Source organism: Stigmatopora argus, chromosome 3, assembly GCF_051989625.1.
Source record: "Stigmatopora argus isolate UIUO_Sarg chromosome 3, RoL_Sarg_1.0, whole genome shotgun sequence".
Taxonomy (NCBI): Eukaryota; Metazoa; Chordata; class Actinopteri; order Syngnathiformes; family Syngnathidae; genus Stigmatopora; species Stigmatopora argus.
The window spans coordinates 16241270-16262117 of record NC_135389.1 but is presented as its reverse complement, the minus strand read 5'-3'; the positions used below and the strand labels follow the sequence as shown (position 1 = coordinate 16262117).

General features: G+C 39.9%; 3 protein-coding genes across 4 annotated transcripts; 1 reads left to right on the top strand and 2 right to left on the bottom strand.

Moving 5' to 3' along the window:
• Positions 1–1045: 1045 nt before the first annotated feature.
• On the bottom strand, positions 1046–6120 carry fkbp4 (FKBP prolyl isomerase 4). Its single transcript, XM_077597279.1, has 10 exons — positions 5576–6120; positions 4708–4852; positions 4478–4620; positions 4268–4388; positions 3949–4105; positions 3509–3683; positions 3249–3434; positions 2819–2962; positions 2451–2543; positions 1046–2236 (listed from the first exon to the last, which is right to left on the bottom strand). Exons 1-10 carry the CDS (start codon positions 5666–5668, stop codon positions 2138–2140), a joined length of 1356 nt encoding a protein of 451 aa, XP_077453405.1. The 5' UTR covers positions 5669–6120; the 3' UTR covers positions 1046–2137.
• A 1-nt stretch (position 6121) lies between these two features.
• Positions 6122–15430, top strand: ddx11 (DEAD/H (Asp-Glu-Ala-Asp/His) box helicase 11). The gene is made up of 28 exons (XM_077597276.1): positions 6122–6381; positions 6671–6818; positions 6929–7144; positions 7234–7320; positions 7410–7549; positions 7611–7668; positions 7937–8044; positions 8219–8306; positions 8479–8681; positions 8769–8843; positions 9061–9138; positions 9223–9269; positions 9381–9460; positions 9530–9571; positions 9655–9722; positions 10189–10227; positions 10330–10468; positions 10573–10707; positions 10786–10898; positions 11558–11630; positions 12282–12385; positions 12573–12722; positions 12913–12981; positions 13504–13607; positions 13748–13832; positions 14049–14124; positions 14192–14346; positions 14510–15430. Exons 2-28 carry the CDS (start codon positions 6690–6692, stop codon positions 14564–14566), a joined length of 2718 nt encoding a protein of 905 aa, XP_077453402.1. The 5' UTR covers positions 6122–6381; positions 6671–6689; the 3' UTR covers positions 14567–15430.
• On the bottom strand, positions 15038–20639 carry wash1 (WAS protein family homolog 1). Of its 2 annotated transcripts, none has more exons than XM_077597277.1 (11): positions 20116–20639; positions 19466–19606; positions 19254–19365; positions 18943–19089; positions 18067–18203; positions 17263–17398; positions 16958–17147; positions 16677–16847; positions 15984–16142; positions 15841–15909; positions 15038–15781 (listed from the first exon to the last, which is right to left on the bottom strand). In XM_077597277.1, the coding sequence occupies exons 1-11, from the start codon at positions 20121–20123 to the stop codon at positions 15639–15641; spliced, it is 1413 nt and encodes a 470-aa protein (XP_077453403.1). In that variant the 5' UTR covers positions 20124–20639; the 3' UTR covers positions 15038–15638. The 2 variants fall into 2 exon arrangements, with proteins under 2 accessions (XP_077453403.1, XP_077453404.1); XM_077597278.1 differs by having other exon boundaries at positions 20210–20258.
• Positions 20640–20848: the final 209 nt, after the last annotated feature.

Below are 20848 nucleotides of genomic sequence, written 5' to 3'. Positions count from 1 at the left end.
CACACACACACATACAAACACACACATACAAACACAGATACACGCACACATACAAACACACACACACACACACATACAAACACATTCAAACACACACACATACAAACACATTCAAACACACTCACACACAGATACTAACACACATACAAACACACACACACACATACAAACACACAGATACACACACATACACACACACACACACAAACACACACATACACACACATATGCAGGACGCTCACTACCTCCTGAGGATTCATTTTGCTTTTACATCTACCTGTGGGGCACAACAGTGTGCTAATCCATCCTGTAACCTGACTCCAGTGTCCCCAAGGTAGCTGCAGGATAACATCTCCTACAGCTGTAGTATACTCAGCTGATGCTCTGTTTACATACTGTAACAAAACGTATTTGGACAAAGCATCGGAGAAACTTTCCTGATACTGTTTCCACTAACTAAAAGTAAAGAAACATAAAAAATGGACTATTATTTTTAAAAAAAAATAGTTTATCTCAGCTATTTACATTTTAACTGCTTGTGTATATCTCATTCGTGTCACAAACTCACATTTGTTATTATTAACTTTAATATAATTTAACAAGTTGTAGCAGCAAATGACAGTTCACACTACATATTCCTAATAGTTTAGCAGGTTTCCCTCATGTCGAGCAAATTTTACTCCCCCTGGTGGCCAAGATTCGAATCTGCAGCTCAGAATACGAAAACGCGACAAAATCTGGACCACTTGTCATCAAAGTAGTCTGTTTTTTCAAGACGGTATGCTCTTAGAAAGTGCAAAAATGTAGAATTCTATTTTTATAACAATGGGTTATCAAAGAATTACGGGCATTTTCTTTTCACACCAGGAACTTCCCTTCATTCAAAAAAGTAAATATGATTTTAGCTAGTTTTGCATTCCAAGCAGGTCATTGAACAATTTCAAACTTGAAATTCAAGGAAGGGATTTTTCAATGCGCAAATGAAAAGGACATCACAGGACAAGAGGAACGACACGAGGCACAGTTGCCAGTAACGGACATGCAATGCAGGCTGTAACAATCATTTATTGATTCCTTCCACCAAGCCAGACACACAAACACCCTTCGGACAGGCAAAGTAGACTAACAGGTGCTTCCACAGCAGCTTCCTTTGGACAGGCCCACTCTGCAAAACTTCATCAAGCAGAGAAATAAGACAGCCGAACATGCACATGGGTCCTCACAGCTGCTTTGATGCTCATTTACATCAGAAAATTCCAGTTGATTTTTTTTGAATCATCAAAAAGTAAGAAATAAGTATAACACTTAGGGAAAGAAATTCATTAAAATGACATTGTCACTAATCCCAAGAGCACCAGTTGGTTGACCCAGACCTAAAATGGTTTTAGTGGCGAATTAGCGCATTATTAAGTCCAAACACTCACATCACCTCCTGCTACATACATTTGGAACATTACGGTACTGATCATTAGGCCCATAATGCGGATGCTTGGTAGAGAACAAATATAGTGCAAGATGATTAGCCCTTTATGGAAAGGGCTTTACAATTCTTTAAGTACAGATCTTTGAACACGCCGACGCAAAATAGCTGTGAAACACGCTTGTAAAGTGTACAAGTTAAAAGGTTTTAACAGGTTGCGTGCGAACACATGTATATTCCCCGAGCTAAAAGTATGGGATTACCAGTCTTGGAAATGGAATGGGCCGTGCTCTCATTTTTCACTCAAAAATTAGTGATTCCTTTTCTGTTTCCTGTGCTTCGTCTTTAAAAGTAATATTTACGGGTTGCCATAGTTGTGTAGAATTAAATTCCTTTACTTTTTCCTTTACGGAGATTATTTCATGTTGTGATCTGAGTTTTTTGACAGAATAAAATGTCTGAGTAAGCATTCACCCAAAACTGGTGATTTAATACTTTTTGCTAGGGGTAGTAATTATTAAAACTCCTTGCTCAGGTTGCCACCATAATAACAAAAGCGAGAAGAGGCCTGGACGAACAAAGTCACCAAAGTCAGTGCTCTTGTAGACTCACTCGCACGCACACGCAGCTAAACATAAATTGTTGAAGTAACAAAAGGTCAAAAACAAGAAATAATAAAACACAAACAACAGCACCAACAGTTAGAGTTTAGGGCAATTAGGCTTTGGAATCTCCCACTTCTTCCTTGTCGCCACTCCCTATCTCCATTTCTTCAGAGCCATTGCTCTCCTTGCTTTTGTCTTTCTCGGGCACATTCTACAGACAAAAAAAAACAAAACACTGTCAGACCAGGAAATTCTACCATTTTGACTAATAATTCAGATAATTATTTTATCATCTAAGGTAAAACCGTCGTGGACGTAAAGGGTAAGATGGTGTCTCACATTTTAGAACTCTTAGTTACAGTGTCAAAAATGCTTCATCATTTGGTGATGTTTTCACATTGCAGGTGAAAGCGAAGAATCTTTACCTTGGAATCTTTCTCTGCAAACTTGAACATGTTTGCATATGTGCGCTTATCCTTCTCGTGCTGCACCTTGATTTGTTTCTGACAATGTACCAGCTGGACGACAACATAGGTGTTAGTTAGGGTAACCAAATCAGAAGGACGTGGAACAGATAGCTCATCGCAATGGCATTCAAAGACCAACTGAAACGCACTATATTCCTTTAATAAAATATGTTGATAGTTTAAAAAAAAAAAAAAAAAAAGTTACCACAGTTCAACCTACCCCTAAAAGCCATAATTTAAAATAATTATAAACATAGTATTTTAAGACCTCCCCAGAATTCCCGAGTCTTACTGTTCACAAAAATCCCAGCATAAGGTTGTCATACCTGACTTTTGGCAGCCTTGTTGGCGGGATAAAGTTGAGCAACACGCTGAAAGTCATCCCTGGCTTTGTCAAACTCCTTCATGATGAACAGTGCCTCCCCTCTACGGAATAGCGCCTTCTCATTGGACTCATCCAACTCCAGGGCCTGCGATTACACAGTAAACAGGCTTTATTTAACACTGAACACAAATAAATTGATTCTAAAGTGTTTTATTTTTCTTAATCTGTGTTTTAAAAGATAAACTAAAACCTTTGAGTTTTTACAGACAAAAACAATTTAAATACTTCTTGACTAAAATCGTGTGTATCCATCAACAAAAACTAGACTCAAAGACTAACACATTTTGAGATGACTAAGACTAAAAAATATTTTCTGGCCAAAAGCCCGCAACAAAAATAAAAACGGCTGCAACACTGGGGTGAGGTCTTGCCTTGTTACAGTTCTCCAGCGCATTGTTGGGTTCTTTGAGCTTCAGGTAGCACATGGCCAAGTTGAGATGTGCAGCCAGCCGTAACGCTTTGGCCACCTTCTCCTCCTCCTCAGACAACCCCGACTCATTCTCAAGCCATGAAACGATTCGCTTGTACTGAACAGAGGCCCGCTTAAACTTCCCATCCTGAAAGTAAACACAATTAGTCTCACATTTGCATTTACTTCTCGAGAGCCAAAAACCAGGCTACCCATACATACCTTAAAGTACTGCGTCCCCTTCTCTTTGACAACACCGCTTTGCTGCAACTTCTCTGTCGAGTTCATCTCCCATGACTCTTTTGCCTTCTCGAAGGCCGTCAGCTTGATCTTGTATTTTAGAAGCGCACCGCCGGGGATGTTATATTTGGGGTTTCCAGTATTCCCAAAGCCATATCTGCAAGAAGCAAAATATATTCAACCACATGCTTGATTTGTTGTTGTCGTTATATTTTACTGGTTGAGGACAATGTAATATCAGTAAACAATCTAACTTTACTTTTACATAGGGCTCGGGAAAATAGGACACGGCCGATCACTGAGAAATAGATTTTTTCAAATCTATCTTGGGTGTCAATCTTAAAATCGCCCAGCATGACTATGACATACAATCTGTCTTTTATTTCTGTAACTGCGGCTGCACACTAAACATGCGCCTTTACTTGGATTTGATGTAAAAGAGCGATTCCTCTCCCTCCTCCATGGCCAAGATTGCTTTCTCGACTCCGGTCGGCAAACTGAAACTTTCTCCGTCTCCGATCTCGAACTTGAGTTCCCTTTCATCGAAAACACGCCCCTCGCAGGTGCCTTCCACACTCACTGAAGAGGAGCATAATATTGTTTGGATTTGATATGACATCACTTTATAATGGACCTCAAATTACAGAAATGCACCTTAAATGAATAAACCGCAAAACTAGAAAATGACTATTTTGATGACATTCGACTATCTGAATTTCCTTGTCCTAAAAATGTATTTACCTTCAACAGTGGCTCCTTCATTGGGCTTGGCGTATCCCTGTCCTTTTGTGATAATGCGACGGATAATCCCTCCGTCCTCATCTTCGGTTAAATCTTCCCCTCGGAATTCAAAAAGTTCCACCTGTGGGAAGAGTCATCCATAAAACAATGGCAAGGAACCAGAAGCTAGTGATCACAAGAACAAAGGTAGGGAAAGCAGGTAATGCTTACCTCAAAAACAAGTGTGGCATCACGAGGGATTTTGGGTGGGCTACCAGCAGAACCGTACGCATACTCAGATTTGCAAATGAGCTGGCAGAGTTCACCTTGTTTCATAGTGGCCACGCCAATGTCCCATGCCTTAATAACTTGACCTGCGCGCACACCCAGAAACAAGGATATACAAGTGTTGTCCTCATTGTGACTGGTTTACAAAGTCTTCTTAAGAATAGGAAACTAACCTTTGCCCAAATCAAATGAGAACTTCTCTCCCTTGTCTCTGCTGGAGTCAAAAGGAGTGCCATCCAGGAGGGTTCCCACATAGTGCACAAACACTTTGTCTCCAGTCATTGGCAATACGGTTCCAGTGCCTTCCCTTTTCACCAACTGAAAACATCCAATGCAGTGAGGAATACAGAATGGTACCTTGACCCACGAGTTTTTGTTGTTGCAAACCATTACAATAGAAAAGTTATGAAGTAACCAGCTTTATTTATTTTTAAATCACAGCGGCCTGTTTTACACCAGTTGCTAAAACTTACAAAATTAACAATTTCAGATGATAATAAGCTATCTTAACAATATCACGAAAAGAAAAAAAACACGAACATTTCTATGAAAGTATAGCTAAGGTTAGGATGCATAGGAGCTGTCTTGCACGTTTTGACAGTGATTTGCAATATGTATCTGATTAGAATCAGAGACAGCAGAGAATTAGAATACTTTAGAATTTATAAGTAGTTAAAGTAATTAGTTTTGTCGCTGAATGAGTGAGTTAACGCGTTATTTTACCCAGTCTTGGTACATACAGCAGCAGTATGTACGTCCCTATAAGCACATACTATTCTTGACACGTGCTCAACAACCGGCAGCAAAACGTTATTCAATAAAAATGCATGGACATATGTAGATGTTGAAATTTCATGTTGGTAAAATATGCATTTGAAGTCTTATTCATGAAGCCTGTTGGATGTCCTCGTGATTAGTTATTAAGGACAATAAACATCTGGTTAGGTAGTGTTAAGAACATCCCACACTAGGCGCCCGCAGGGAGCTAGCTAACGACAGCTAACAGCATCAGTTTGTCGACAAAATATGATTAGTATTCACCTTCAAAACACCCCCATCTTTCTTGGGTGTGATGTCCTCTCCTTCCATGGGGATGGCGTGGTGTCCCTCACTCGTTTGTTCCTCGGCGGTCATTGCAAAACTGAGGGTTATAGGTCCTGTGAAGACTGCCTTTAACGAACGCCCGAAACACAACACCTGAATGGTGTGCAAAGGCCAGCTATGAAGACAATTTCTGTTTTTAACCGACGTGCGAACGCGTTATTCGGACGCTGAGCAAAGCGTTGACGATTCAAACTGCTCAAAATGCGCAAAGTCCACGCAAGAACGAGAGTTCTTTTTAAGTAGCTCAAGCGTCGAACTTTCCAGACATTCTAGAAAGAACCATGGAGAAGAACCAAGCTAGCACCGAGGGGTGTTTAAAAATGGAGCCGATATCTCCGGAGAAGACATTGCAAAACAAAAGATTATGTCCCCAAAAAATGCATCTCCTGGAATATTATTATATCTTAATATTATTAATTAATTTTCAAGATTTAAATATATTTCCTATAAAGACCATTAATAAATGAACAAATGGGATTTGATAAATGTTCCCGCTTGCCAGTGCCGCATAGATTGTTATAACGAACACACACTATCCTAGCTCGTTCACCATTGGTCAGTTTTGGCACCCTTTGCCCCCTATTGGCGCGGAAGCTAAACCTACTCAAATCTGTCCAAGTCTTTCCATCTATACGTATATGTATATACATACTATCTAGCATAAATATGGATCATTTGCGACTATGACAATCGGGACTAGTTAGACTATCACCATTTGATTTAACTGGATTGCAAAAGTGACTGTAAGTAATACTCAGTGACGCTGTTTTATTCTGTAATAATGCGTTTCTTATTGGCGATTTTAAAATAAACTCATGATCTGAATTCCTCAGCCTAAATTGAAACTCTAACTCTACTAATCACCACAATGAACTATTTTCTTATACTATCTTAACCCTGCCTTGTAACGATTACCCTGCCCTGACTGGTTTAGCAGCCTATGGTGTTCATAAATTCACAACATTTGATGAAGATATGCACAATCAAAATGTGACATATCCTTGGCATTTGGACTTAATTTTCTCCCTTTAGGCTCCTCAGGTTTATCATAATGGAAAATGGCAGATCTGAATTTCCATTTCCTTACCAACCTTACACCATCCAGGAAGATTTCATGCGATCATTGTACAATGTACTGGACCAAGGCAAAATTGGTATCTTTGAGAGCCCCACTGGGACGGTAAGCTAGTGTAAATGTGCATATACTATATATATATACCTATCTGTGTATGACACATGCATGACAGCTCCACATTTATATATATTATATATATATTCCTTATGATCCAGGGTAAATCGCTGAGTATGATATGTGGAGCACTGACCTGGTTAACAGACTTTGAGACTAAAAGAAAAGAAGAGGCAGCAGCCCTGCTACAAAAAGACGAGGTGTCGTGTTCTTCACCCAATCTGGAGGCTTCCGGCCAGAATTTATCTGCAGAACCTGACTGGATCACTAGTTTTGTGCAAAAAAAGGCTGAACGAGATTTGGTGTCCAAATTAAAAGTGAGTCTGGACCAGCCTGAACATATCTGGCTGATGTTCTTCCACACATATGCTAACTGTCTTGAAATTTTATCACGGTCTGGGTTTAGGAGGATGAGAATAAACGAAAGAAGCGAGAAGAGCGCTTGGAGCTGATTCGAAACAACGTTCAACTTAAATATGCAATGAAAAGAAAGGTAAGCAACATTATTTTTAGTATAAAGAATGAAGCACCTGTTGAATAGCATTTTAAATTAAATGTTTTCCCCCCTTTGTGTGTCTGCAGAACTGCGAGGAAGAGGAGGAAGCATTTAAGTTGCTCCAGCTCTGTAAAGAAGATCAAACTGATGGGACGGCAAATCAAGACGACGAGGATATCATTATTGCCGAGTATGAAAGCGATGACGAGTCAAAGCCAAAGAGCAGGTGTGGGCCGATGGACTTCTTCTGTGACGCGATCGCACAATAACAGCAGATTGTTTCTCAGATTCCGCTTAGCTGAAGAGGAAGAAGAAGACGACCTCGTCGAAGAGCATGTCACGAAGGTCACGTGATGCTCGTCAAAACAATTTACTGCACTCTTCTATGAATATTCATACCTGTCAACCTCTGCCGATAACTGCCCTTATAAATGATTATGATTCCCCTTACAAACCCCCAAAAAACCCTACAAACACCGTACGAGTCGTACGGTGTTTGTAAGGTTTTTTTGGGGTTTCTAAGGGGAATCATAATCATTTATAAGGGCAGTTATCGGCAGAGGTTGACAGGCATGAATATTGTTTGATGTTGTTGGTGTGTGTTTTTTTACAGATTTACTACTGCAGTCGCACACATTCACAGCTTGCTCAATTTGTCCACGAGGTTCAGAAAAGTCCGTTCAACAAGGATATCAGTGTGGTCACACTGGGATCGCGTCAGGTGAATTATGCACATGCGCACAATTATGAACTCATTGGCTACAATGAGACAATACCGACATATCTAACCATAGACAAAATTGAAGCCTGAAATATCGGCATTTATACGGATATGTGTAGATGTTTACATTTATAAATATGTGTGTATATGGAATAACGTGAAAGAACTTTGCAGAATCTTTGTGTCAATGAGGAGGTCCGACGCCTGGGCAGCCTTCAGCGCATCAATGAGCGCTGCATAGAAATGCAGAAAAAAAAACAAGGTGAGCAAAATTGTTTTAATGTTTATTTAAGTGCTAAATCATTGGCTTCCATTGAGGGCAATGAAAGGCCACCATTTTGGCTCGCAGGCCTGGCGGTGATTGTTCAAATGTGATAGGGACGTCACATTTTAAAAGACAGCTTCCCATTTCAAGTATGAGATGTTGTTTGTAGAGAAGCCGCATCACGAAGAAGGCGCAAAGAGAAAGCGAGGCCCGGCGAAGAGCGTCTGTCCCTACAACAAGGCTTCGGCACTGCAGCAGATGAGTGACCAACTCCTGGGCAGTATCCTCGACATCGAGCAACTTTTAAAGCTGGGCCAGGAAAGCCATTCCTGTCCTTACTATGCTACACGGATCGCTGTCCCGCAAGTGCAAGTTTGTACCTTCCCTTTATCCTCCCGTCTTGCAGATTGTTTTATTTGTGCAAAAGCTGAAATGCTGGCATTGCTTTTCTTTTTGCAGTTGGTTGTGTTGCCTTATCAGATGGTGCTGCATGAAGCCACAAGGCGAGCGGCAGGGATTAAGCTCAAGGACCAGGTAGGCAACAACATTTCAAGGAATGTCCATTTATTCACTTGGGCTCTTTTCAAATTTTGCCTTGCTGTAAGAAAATAATGTAAAAAAATCCTCAAAAATCCATGGTATAGTAGAATAAATCAAGCTGTATTTTGAGCTGTGTTTTGGTCATTTTGGCTCTGATTTTCCTGTCTGAAATGTTGGATTGGTAACAGTAGAATTGCCCTGGTCTAAACAGGTGTTGATCATAGACGAAGCGCACAACCTTAGCGAAACGCTGTCCTGCATACACAGTGCTGAACTCAGTGGTGCGCAGGTAAACAGACTAAATACAAGTTGTAATATTTTGTTGTTGTTGTAATCTTCCTAACATGAGATTCATTAATATTGTGGTTTGCAGCTTTGCCGGGCCCACTCGCAACTAAGCCAGTATGCTGAACGCTTCAGGTGAGTAACTTTTACGCTGGTGTGTCACCGACATGTTTTTTAAGACATCGGTACGTCTTTTGAATTGATGAGAACTACCCAATAAGTCTCCCTTACATCCTGTTTCCTCAGGACCCGACTGAAAGCAAAGAATGTGATGTACATAAAACAAGTTCTCTTTGTGATTGAGGGTCTCGTGCGAGTTCTAGGAGGTGAGTATAGCCATTTTTGGCTTTGACGACCATAACTCAAACTTGATGATGTAAATGTTGGCCCCTCAGGCAAGGTGGGCCAAAATCCACAGAGCCAGGTCACACAACCAGGTTAGATAGACTACACTCACACATGGAATATTGTGGGTGAAATTTAAAATGACAGAATTTTCCTTTTTTAAAATTCTTTTTAGCAACAGAGATGCACACCATCAACAACTTTCTCTTCCAAGCTCAGATTGACAACATCAACTTGTTTAAGGTAGTAGTTTGCATTTGTCTTATCTATCTATATTTCTTTTGATAATCTTAGAATAATGGGATAGTTTTCCTTTTTTTCCCCATGAAAAAGTGTCCAATGCAAAATGTTTCTATTTAGGGATAGATTTTCCATGGGGTTACTGTTTCTTTCTACACACAGGCCGAGCAATAATTAATTCGGTTTACTTATGTTAATGTATTCTGAACAATTCCGCTTACTTTCCATTGAAAAAAAACCCATCAACCTGGTGTACAAACTTAGAATTCACAAAAAAAGCAGTGTTAGATAATCTAACCTCAGTGTGAGCAATGTAAAATATTTTAAATCCAATATTTTTTGGGCTCACAAGGCAAACTATGTATCCAAAATTTGGTGACATCAGATGATGGATGATTGATAAATGATTCTGCTATACTAATCCTTGCCCCAATACAACCTAAAATGTGCCCTCCTTTGTTTTTTCCAGCTACACAGATACTTTGAGAAGAGTATGATCAGCAGAAAAGTAAGGCAGCGAGGAATTGACACTCCCAGTTCATTTAAACGCCGTGTAATGTGGTGCAACTGGGAAAACCTCACACGTATGTGCCCGCTTTGTTTTCCGCAGCTGGGTGGTTTTGTGGAGAAATATGTGGGTTCAGGCGTGACTCTGCACACTCCCATTAACACCAGCAAGGAAAACCGGCGCACGGAGGGTTTGAACCGCTATCTCCAGCACTTGCAAGCCAAGCAGAGCACAGCACCAGGTCAGACCTCAGACGTGCGTCATAAACTCTACAATTCTCCCACTGACAAGTGCTATAAATAATGAATGGGTGCATGCTAAATCACAAGTGCCTCTTGTGTGCAGCCCCCCCACTCAACCAACAGGGGTCCTCCGAAGCTGAAAACACGCTCGCTGCTTCTCCCATGATGCAAATTGAAGGTTTCTTCATGGCTCTTACTACCAGCAATACAGATGGCAGGGTGGTCATACACAGACAAGGTCCACTTTTAAGCATGTAGCATTATGAAACAATTCAGTTAAGATTCCAATGTTAAAATGATTCATGGGACTATTTAGGAAATCTGTCAGAGAGCAGTGTCAAGTTCCTTCTGTTGAACCCGGCCGTCCATTTCGCTCAAGTGTTGAAGGAGAGCAGGGCTGTTATCATTGCCGGAGGAACCATGCAGCCTGTGAGTTTATAGCTAGGTCAAACCCGTGGTCCGCGGGCCACATACGGTTGCATCATTTTATGTGGCCCGGAAATCGTGTGTTGATGTTTCTCGCTAAAATAACATTTCTGTCATTCTCCATAAGATATGGAAGACATCCCAGAGAATATTTACATGTTTACCCTTTAAAAACGAGGGGTGAAAGCGAATAAGATAAATGTATTAAAAAAATTAAAGTTTTAAATTAGCAGTATAAATTCAAAAAAGCATATTTGTAGTTTTCCCCCTTTTGATTTGTAAATTATAAATATAAAGAATTGATAAATTAAAATGAAGAGAATCACTGTTTTGATCCCCTTTAAATATGAAAAGCAAATATAAATTAAAATATGAAAACTATATAGGGGAATATTTGTTATTAATAGGCTCAAAAAAGAGCACTTCATCTATTTTAAGGTCAACAATGTTTGTAAAAGACTACCAAACTACTAATAGACTATCAAAATAGTTGTCGATGAACTTGCTAATCCATGAGTTGTCCGTTAGTCCACAAATTGTGGCATTGGTATATTCAATGCAATCCGGACGGAGATCTGGCTGCCATTGATGCCGATAGACGTCCGATCCATTTGAACTGGGGGGGACTGGCAACAATCAATGAGTTTAGCTATTCTGTGCAGATATCAGACTTCAAACAGGAGCTGCTGTTTTCCGCAGGCGTGCAAGAGGAGCGCATTGCTGAGTTTTCCTGCGGTAAGTGGCATCACATTTGGCATCACAGCCGTTCTCCTAAATAGCCCTGATAGATTTGTCGATATTTGCGTTTTTAGTGCAAAGGACAGGAATCGTGAATTAGTGTGCGGAGGAATTCGCCCGTGTCCTCACAAGCTACAAATCAATACGTTTTAATGGCCTTGAGGCCGGCGTCACTCAATACTCACTCGGTGTTTGTGAGGTGACCGATGAAAGGCATCGTTTTGATCATTCTAGTCTATTGTGATAAGGGGGATTATTCTATTATACTTTGTGTATAAAAAAAATATGAAAAAAGATCAATCTTTCCTTTTAAGGGATTAAGAGAAATGTGACTGTATTTTAATTAGTGTCCCTAAATTGATTTAAAATGGTAGTAAATACAATTCCATGTGGGTGTGTGCAATATATATGTATATATATATATATATATATATATACACATGTATATACATGTATGTATATATATATATACACATGTATGTATATATATACATATATATATATATATATATATATATATATATATATATATATATATATATATATATATATATATACATATATATATATATATATATATATATATATATATATATATATATAGTTTAGTTTAGTTTTATTTCATGTATCATTCTTTTGTCTCTACAGGCCATGTCATTCCACCAGAGAACATCCTCCCTATTGTCCTTTGCAACGGTCCATCCGGTCAGGAACTGGAATTCACATACCAAAATAGAGACTCTCCTCACATGGTAATACACACAAACATAAATTCAAATACATTCATTCACGTGAAACGAGTCAAATGTTTGTATTAGAGGGGCAGCCATAGTCATAAATGCCAAATAATTGCTGAAGGCGGCTGTTGGAAGTAATTGGAGAATTGGATGCCTGGATGTACATGTGAAAGTAAAGTTGTCACGTTGCATGTACTTAAAGATGGACGAGACGGGACGAATTCTCTCCAACATCTGCAATGTGGTGCCAGGCGGCATAGTGTGCTTCTTCCCCTCGTACGAGTACTCCAGGCGCGTCGTGGCCCATTGGGAGTCTGCTGGCATTTTGGCACGTCTAGCCAATAAGAAGAAGGTAGTCTACACCACTTCTTTTGATACACATACTATATATAACCTGAAAATAGATAAGAAGGCTGTTCCATGCCCACTGCCTCCAAGTTCAAAATAATGGTTGTATGTTATAATAATGTCAGTCTGCTTGAGGCTGTTTAGAAAATTTCCATTTTAAAGCCAAATTGTTTTTTATTTATTTTTATTTTTAGATCTTCCAGGAGCCCAAAAAGGCCAACCAGGTGGAGCAGGTTCTGGGCGAGTTCTCCCGTTGTATCCAGGTGAAGAACGGTTACTTCCTATTTTGTTGCAGTCATGTTTGGTTTCTATGTAGAATGTTTTTTTTTTTTTTTAAACCCTAGAATGGTAACCCTCTATTTCAGGGGTTACCTTTCACGCTTCTGAAATAGAGGGTTACCATGGTTACCGGGGGAAAAAATGGGTCCTAAGGAAGACGGTGTAATGAAGGGTACCCATTTTTTCCCCGGTAACCATGGTAACCCTCTATTTCAGAAGCGTGAAAGGTAACCTCTGAAATAGAGGGTTACCATTCTAGGGTTAAACTGTGAGCTGACACGCCAATATTTTTTGGGTGGTACGAGAACAAAAAAAGATTGGAAAAGAAACCTAACTCTAAGAAAAATGATTTAAAAAAACTTTTATTGTATTTGAGTATATTTTTTAAATGATACACTATTATACAGTGCTTTTATCATGACTAAAAGGCTTGTTACAAAAATATTGGGGTGTTTTTTGGGGGGGTTAGAGTGAGATAAGACTACAATATGTTTGTATCTGAACAGAGGTGCAGTCAGCAAGATGGCGGCACCCTGACGGGAGCGTTGCTGTTCTCCGTCGTCGGTGGAAAGATGAGCGAGGGCATCAATTTCTCTGATGACCTGGGCAGGTATATGCCTTTAGGTGGACTCTATATATCAATCTCAACTCTTTTTAAAAATGTGGCTTCTTCGGGTAAAAGAATATCCCCAATGATGAAAACTTTTCCCACTAACAACTGCATGTGGTGTTGTGTACTTATAAAACCAGGTGTGTGGTGATGGTCGGAATGCCTTATCCCAACATCAAATCCCCAGAACTGCAGGAAAAGATGTCGTATCTGGACAAACACTTGGTGAGACACATTGATTGGCTTTTGGATGCATTTTTCAATTATTAATGTATTCATGTCCTAACGGCATATTGGAAAATGTATCAATTTTCATGACAGTAGCTCGAATACAAATAGTGGCTTCTTTGGAGTAGCTGCCAAAAGTGCAAACAATCTGTCCTTGGAATTTTTTTTTGCTCCTAAAATTCACGTCTGCTTTAAAATTCTTTTGCGTTTTAGACTCACAGTGGAGGGAAGAGCCCTGGTCAAGCACTAATAGAAAACCTCTGCATGAGGGCCGTTAATCAATCAATAGGTATGCTGTTTGTTTTGAAATGAAATGTCATCACCTGCAAGTGCTTTATCTTCCCTCATCTCAAAAGGCAGAGCTATCCGTCACCGTGGCGACTACTCCTCCATCATTCTGTGCGACCGACGATACTCCCGCGCCGCCACCCTTGGCAAACTTCCCGCATGGATCCGGAGTCGCACCTGTACGCACCAAAGCTTCGGTCCAGCGTTCGCCGCATTGCGAAAGGTGAGTAGCTAGGATGGATGCAATGGTTGGTTTTCCTTTATGCTGTGACCCCAAATTTGCATTTAGATGTTTACCATGCTTTTATACAATATTATCTTTGATGAATGGGGAGATGTGATTTGATTACAACTCACTGCCATTATCCACTGCTGTTCTTTTTCAGTTCTTTGTGGAGAAGCAAAAACTAGCATTAACTGCTAATGGATCTCAGGTGCTGTAATTTTTAAAGTGTTTCTGCACCTCCTTCAATTTTCAATTTTTTGCCCGTGACTATAATTGACCGCCATCGACGGCAGTGCATTGGTTCGTTGCTGTGTCCTTCCAGTCAAAATGGGTTGGACGTCCATCACCGTCAATTTAATGAAAACATTGTCTGTGATCATCAATGGTTACACACTTAATCAATCCTGTTATGTCTGCCTCTGTATTTTTAATTTCATCCCCCTAAAAGCTTTAACGTGTTTTCCAATTGGGTTGTACAGGTTATATGTCGCGTTAGAAGAGGAAAACATTTTTCAAAGATTTTTCTTGGGCTCATTTTCTGATACCACAAGCTAGTTTTTGAATGGTGTGTGTAGATTTTTGGCATCCACTCAGAGTGCAACATTGTTTCTAAATGCTGCGTGTCCAGCTGAATTATTCAAGCAGCTGCATGGCTTTCATTTGCCATATTAAATATTTACTACATGAATTGTTACGTAATGCAAACATTGGTTTATTGAAGAGAATACATGCAAGAAAAATGTGTGCGTTTTATCTCATGGTGAAATTCATGAACTTTTTACATCACTGACACCATTTTACATTCAAATACTACATAATACTTTGTTTGGTAGTAGTATCTAGTTATAAAGACCTATCAAATGCTATATATATCAGCAGAGTTGCAAATTTCTTAGAATTTATTTGGAAAGTTTTCATGCAAAGGTTCTGGAGATTGTACAAGGTAATAAACTTTTTCTTGCAAAATGCAAATTTGATGATGCTGACGGATTCAATTGAAGTTTGTTTATTATCGCTGCTATTCCTGTTTTTGTTGTTCATAGAACACATTGAATTGTCAATAAAAAACTTTAAAAATGAACAGCTCTGAGGTTCTTACAAATCGGTAGTAAAATGTCATCTTTTTGTATTATTTTTGCATGTATTTCTGCTCATTATAAATCTAAACTTGATTTTTATGCTTGAATGATACTCTCCCAAAACCTTGTAGTTAACTTCCCACTTTAAAACATTTACTGGAAACTTTCCGAGCCCAATTTTCAGTGCTTTAAATTGAAATTATCAGCCCTTCAGACTTCCCAGTCTGCATCGTCTGTCGTCGTCTGCGGGGTGGGAAGTGGCGGGATGACGTCGGACATTCTTGCGAAGGCTCCTCCGGTGCCGGCAAGGGGCTCGGTTGAATCCGATCCGGTCGGACCTTTGCCAGAAATACCTACAAAAACAGGAAGCGTCGTTTACCCCTGACCACGACATGTGCGTTCTTGAGCGTACCTTTCCTGCGCATGGCTAGCTTGTTGAAGAGATCGGACATGAAGTCGCCGCCGCTGGACGCTGCCACAACTGTTCAGAGACGACGACAACTAAACATTTGGCTCATTGGTGATAATAAAATTGCATTCGATTTCAGTTGGTACCTTGTTCCTGCTCCTTCTGTTTCTTTTTCTCCATCTTGCGTTCCTTGACGTTGCGCAACTTGGCTTTGCCGATGCCCCCGGCATTGCGGATGGACTCTAGGAGGCTGGCGCGACCGTCTGAAGGCTGGACCACCTCACAGGGCGCACCACTCACTGGGGCTATGGGGTTGGAGAAGGAGGGGGAGGTTTTTTTTTCATTAAATGTTTAATTCAAGCCCATGCTACATGATTAGGAAATAAAACCTAAAGGTATTTTGGCAAAATACAATTTCTGATTTCAAGCCATTATTGACTTATGTTCCGTTCCATGTCTCTATCTTTGAGATCAAGTTCACGTGTTGGACATATATTGCCGTCAATAGAAGTGAGTTAAGCTAAAAAATCACAAAGCTCTTAGGTTATCGATGTGCGTCCTTAGTTTCAATTATATAAGTCATATGCCAAATGCATGTAAAATTCTTGTCGCTCTATCACTGTCAATGAGTTAGAGTCTTGAAAATTTAGAAATGTGATTAAATATAACAATGAAATTGCTAAGCTGGAAACATTGACTGCTTTTGTAAATGAGGTAAGTTCATTTTTAAAGCTATGTTGTTAGTGTAAGCAGTGCACATGGATCCAATTTGAACGACCAAAAAAAAGAGAATCAATTTGGAAACAGAACCGATGTTTAATCTTTCATGATCAGCAAACCTGAGCTAGGAGCGTTGACATTGTCTGTCGTGACTTCCGCGGGAGGCGGCGGAGGAGGTGGAGGAGGAGGCGGTCCTGCAGGAGGACCAAGTGCAGGAGGAGGTGGTGGTGGTGGAGGCGGCGGAGGAGGAGGTGGGGGAGGAGGAAGATTGATAGGATGGATCTCGCCTCCTGCAACAAAAAACAGCTTATTTTGTGGGGTGCACTCATGATTGATGTTGCAACAAAATATTTTTTTGCTAAATGAAACTGAGTTTCAGCGTGCAAGTATGCTTAAATACCGCCGCTCTCCTCCGAGAAGGCCGGAAGCTCGGGAATGCTGTGCGTCGGTACGGACGGGGCAAACCCCGGCCCTAGGTCGGCGCTGTAGGACAAGTCGTCGGCGATGCCCGGCAGGTCAGGCAGGTACGACGGCACGTCGATCTCGGGCACCTGACCCAAGTCTGGCACATAGAAGTAGTTCTCTGCAGTCTGTCGAAAGATTGGTGCCTGATGATCTTCAACACAGACTTTGACATTATAACTGAACCAAAAGAGCCAACGTTTTTTAAAAGACTTTTGCTCCAAGTGGCATTTTGTAACTGACCAGTCTCTCGAGCTGCTCTCTCTTTGTGATGGACAACGGCGCGTCAAAAGGCTTATCCTCTTTTTCCATCTCGATGGTCATGTGCGTTTTGGTCACGGCTCCCGCAAGAGGATCAAGAAACACGTATTTCTTGTAGCTTTGCACAATGGAGGAAAGGGGATTTAAAGTAATAAAAAAAGTTTAAAATAAATGACCTTTATGTGAAAAATGGTTTCACAGCGTGTTTAAATATGCAAATGTAATATTCCTTAGACCGCGTGTGTCAAAGTGGCGTCCCGGGGGCCAAATCTGGCCCGCCGCATCATTTTGTGTGGCCCGGGAAGGTAAATCATGAGTGCCGACTTTCTGTTTTAGGATCAAATTAAAATGAAGAGTATAGATGTATATTAAATTTCCTGATTTTCCCCCTTTTAAATCAATAATTGTAATTTTTTAATCAATTTCTTCTGTGTTTTTAGTTCAAAAATAATTTTGTAAAATCTAAAAATATAAAAAAAAGCTAAAATAAACATTGTTTTAGATCTATATAAAACTGAATATTCAGGGCTTTTAATCTAGTTCTTTTAATCAATTTATACAAAAAAAACTATCTAAATATTATATCTAAAATGGTCCGGCCCACGTGAAATCAAGTTGACGTTAAAGCGGCCCGCGAACCAACCCGAGTCTGACACCCTTGACTTAGACCTATGATAGTGGCAAAAATATTTTTTAAAACAAACGTTCAACTTCTGATGTGGATTTTCTTTATGTTGTAATATTTTAGGTAATCTTTATTCTTCTGTTGATTGTGTGTGCACTCACAGGTTTTCAGTGGTGTTGAAGAGCAATAACGAGCTGACAGAGGAGATGTTGCGGGGCAGGCTGCCCAGCCCTTCTTCCGTCTCATCCTCCGACTTCTTCTTTTTGCTTATACACACGGGGAAGTAGACTAGCTTCTCCTGTCAGCAAGAAAAACAAAAGCAGGTCAGGTGACAAGCTATAAAATGTGACTTCCATCACAGTTTTGTTGCTATTTGCGTCAAAGTTTGGCCACTGAACCCTACGGATCTCTGCAAAAACAAAGGGGAGCGGGCGGGGGGTCCTGTAAGTCCTGGCAGAATGAGTTGTTTCTGTGTGGGAAAGTAAATAATGTATTTGTGTACCAATTGCAGTGAAGTGATTTCATTTCTCTCAAGACAAGACACTTGGAAAAATCTTATTGCAAAGCAGTGGTACCAATGCATACCTGTCAACCTCTGCCGGTATGCCAATGGAAATACAGTTTTTTTTAAGGAAACTGTGCAGTTTGGCTGAAGTTGCAAAGCAGTTCCCAGATGCCTTAACACAGATTGATGAAATTGACGAAATTTCCCGAATACAGGATGAATAAAGTTATCCAATCCCAAATTATGTTGGTAGTACAATAATCTTATTTTTAGCACCTTGCTGAAATAAGATTGTTTTGACGGGTGGTTATGTTATGCCGAAGAGTCCCTCTCTCCAGCTGGGTCAAAGGCAAAAAAAATCTTTTGCTATCCCTATAATGCCCAATTATAGGAGTCAACGTGGTTGTTGAATGGTGGCTTGATACATTAATTGAACGTTTGTACGTGCTGAAACTTTAAGACAAGAATTGCTTATTGACGAATTCGGATTAATATGCAGTGATATGAGATGCAGTGATCTGTCCAAGCTCACCTGTAATGTTTTCTCATCAAAGGGCCGAAGCTTATTATGTATCCTTTTTTGCTGACGGGCTTGTGTCGAGGGGTCAACGGCTCCGTTGAAGATGGACAAATAATCCTGGAGTCGGTCTGGGGCTGGATATTTGGCACTGGAGAAAACCTGAAAACACACAAGAGGTACTCAGTATATAAATATGCTACAATTTGCAGTGGTATACAATAATTCTGTGGATACTTATGGATCAGGCCAATTTGTTAGAGAGAGGAAAACAATTCAGACGTGTATAGGTGGGTAAAAACTCTTTATTTTGAGGGTTTGAATACCTTGGTGGCTTTTTTACTGCCTTTGATCCTGTCAACACGAGCCTGAACCAGTCGAATCCTGTCGGTGACACTTTGCAGGTGGCAGCGGTTTTTCTCCACACTCTCGGACACTCTAAAAGCAATACACAAGACAAAAATAAATGCAAAAATAATATTCATTTGTTAAGCAAATTGTGATACTTTAATTTAAGGTAAATTTGGGTGAAGGTCACCTCCTGAAAATATCCGTGGAGATGGTTTCCAAAAAGAACAAAGCATCAGCTATCTGAAGAACAGCCTCTTCTCTCCTCAGGTCCGGCTGAATGAGAGGCACTGAGTACACCTGACCCTCCAGGCAAAGCTTCTGGGTCATTCTGCATCAAAATGGAAAACATGGCCTTTATTACAATTATTTTACTTGATCAATGCAGGGATTTTTAATTTCACTATTGTGGATTGGTTCGACAGAATTGTCAATAACATACACAAGACCTCCAATCCTGTTACGTTTGAAAAGTCCAGTTTGTCAAAAAAATAATAGCAAGTTTGACAATCTTGCATGGAAATTTACATTCTTTTAAAAATTCAGCACATTTCATGAGCATTTGCACCGCTTCTGACTCTCACATGACTGGGGAAGCAGCAACACATGATCCCATGTCACACATTTGGATATGCCAACCCTTCATTTGGATCGTAAAAAAAATAAACTGATAATAAAAGGGCACTTTGAATTGAGAATAGGTATATTTCCGAGAAGAATGAGTTACAATCGAAGACTAAGCACTTAACGCCTATCGTAACAAATACATTAAAATCAACACCGTAAAAGTCACATTTAAAGGAACCAAAAATCACAGGACTTAATTGATAAAATTCCTACCTGACCATTTATGTAGTGCACTTATTTACACTTTCATGACATTTATGTGTGGAAAAAGGCTAGGCTAACGACACTAGCAAAACAAGCGGCGTACTTCCGTGTCAATGTGTCATGTGACGTCACGGTTCGTTCTGTCGCGTTCACGTACCCTCGACAAATATTTAGACTACATGTATTAAAAAAAAATTAGAAACACGTACTCTAGGTTACGCGTGAAAGGCAACTTTCTTAATAAAAAGTACACAAATATCATTAATTATGCGCATTAATGTATCGGTTTAGGCGTACAATAACCTAGAAAATGGTTAAAAGCCAATCGTAAAACAAAAACAAAAAGGGGGAAACTGCAAATATTCTTTTTACATGATTCATTTTTTCATACCATTAATCCTCACAAGGGTCGCAGGGGGTGCTGGAGTATATCCCAGCCAACTGTGGGCTGTATGGACACCCTGGATATGTTGTCAGCCAATTGCAGGGCACATTGGAAAAACAGCGAATGAAAATCAGTTTACAATAAAAAATTTAGAAAGGAAAAAAATAAGAGTATATTATGGTTGAAACAAGTTAATTAGAGAATACATTGAAAACTGAATTCTCAAAATAAAAATAGAAACTGTGCCTGATGACTTTTGACCGATGTTGTGCATCAATTTTCAAAGGGTTAAACTGAAATGTACTATTACCACCTACCTCGGCTTATTTCAGTTAAGGCTATTTATTGATTCTGTAT

Coding starts and splice junctions, on each gene's coding strand:
- wash1 (XM_077597277.1), bottom strand. Junction 17,399..18,066: donor TTCAACACCACTGAAAACCT/GTGAGTGCACAC, acceptor CATTGTGCAAAG/CTACAAGAAATACGTGTTTC. Junction 15,910..15,983: donor ACAGAAGGAGCAGGAACAAG/GTACCAACTGAA, acceptor GTCTCTGAACAG/TTGTGGCAGCGTCCAGCGGC.
- fkbp4 (XM_077597279.1), bottom strand. CDS start 5,668: ATGACCGCCGAGGAACAAACGAGTGAGGGACACCACGCCATCCCCATG. Junction 4,389..4,477: donor ATGCCACACTTGTTTTTGAG/GTAAGCATTACC, acceptor CTCTTCCCACAG/GTGGAACTTTTTGAATTCCG. Junction 2,963..3,248: donor CGCTGGAGAACTGTAACAAG/GCAAGACCTCAC, acceptor GTGTAATCGCAG/GCCCTGGAGTTGGATGAGTC.
- ddx11 (XM_077597276.1), top strand. CDS start 6,690: ATGGAAAATGGCAGATCTGAATTTCCATTTCCTTACCAACCTTACACC. Junction 7,145..7,233: donor ATTTGGTGTCCAAATTAAAA/GTGAGTCTGGAC, acceptor GTCTGGGTTTAG/GAGGATGAGAATAAACGAAA. Junction 12,982..13,503: donor AGTTCTCCCGTTGTATCCAG/GTGAAGAACGGT, acceptor GTATCTGAACAG/AGGTGCAGTCAGCAAGATGG.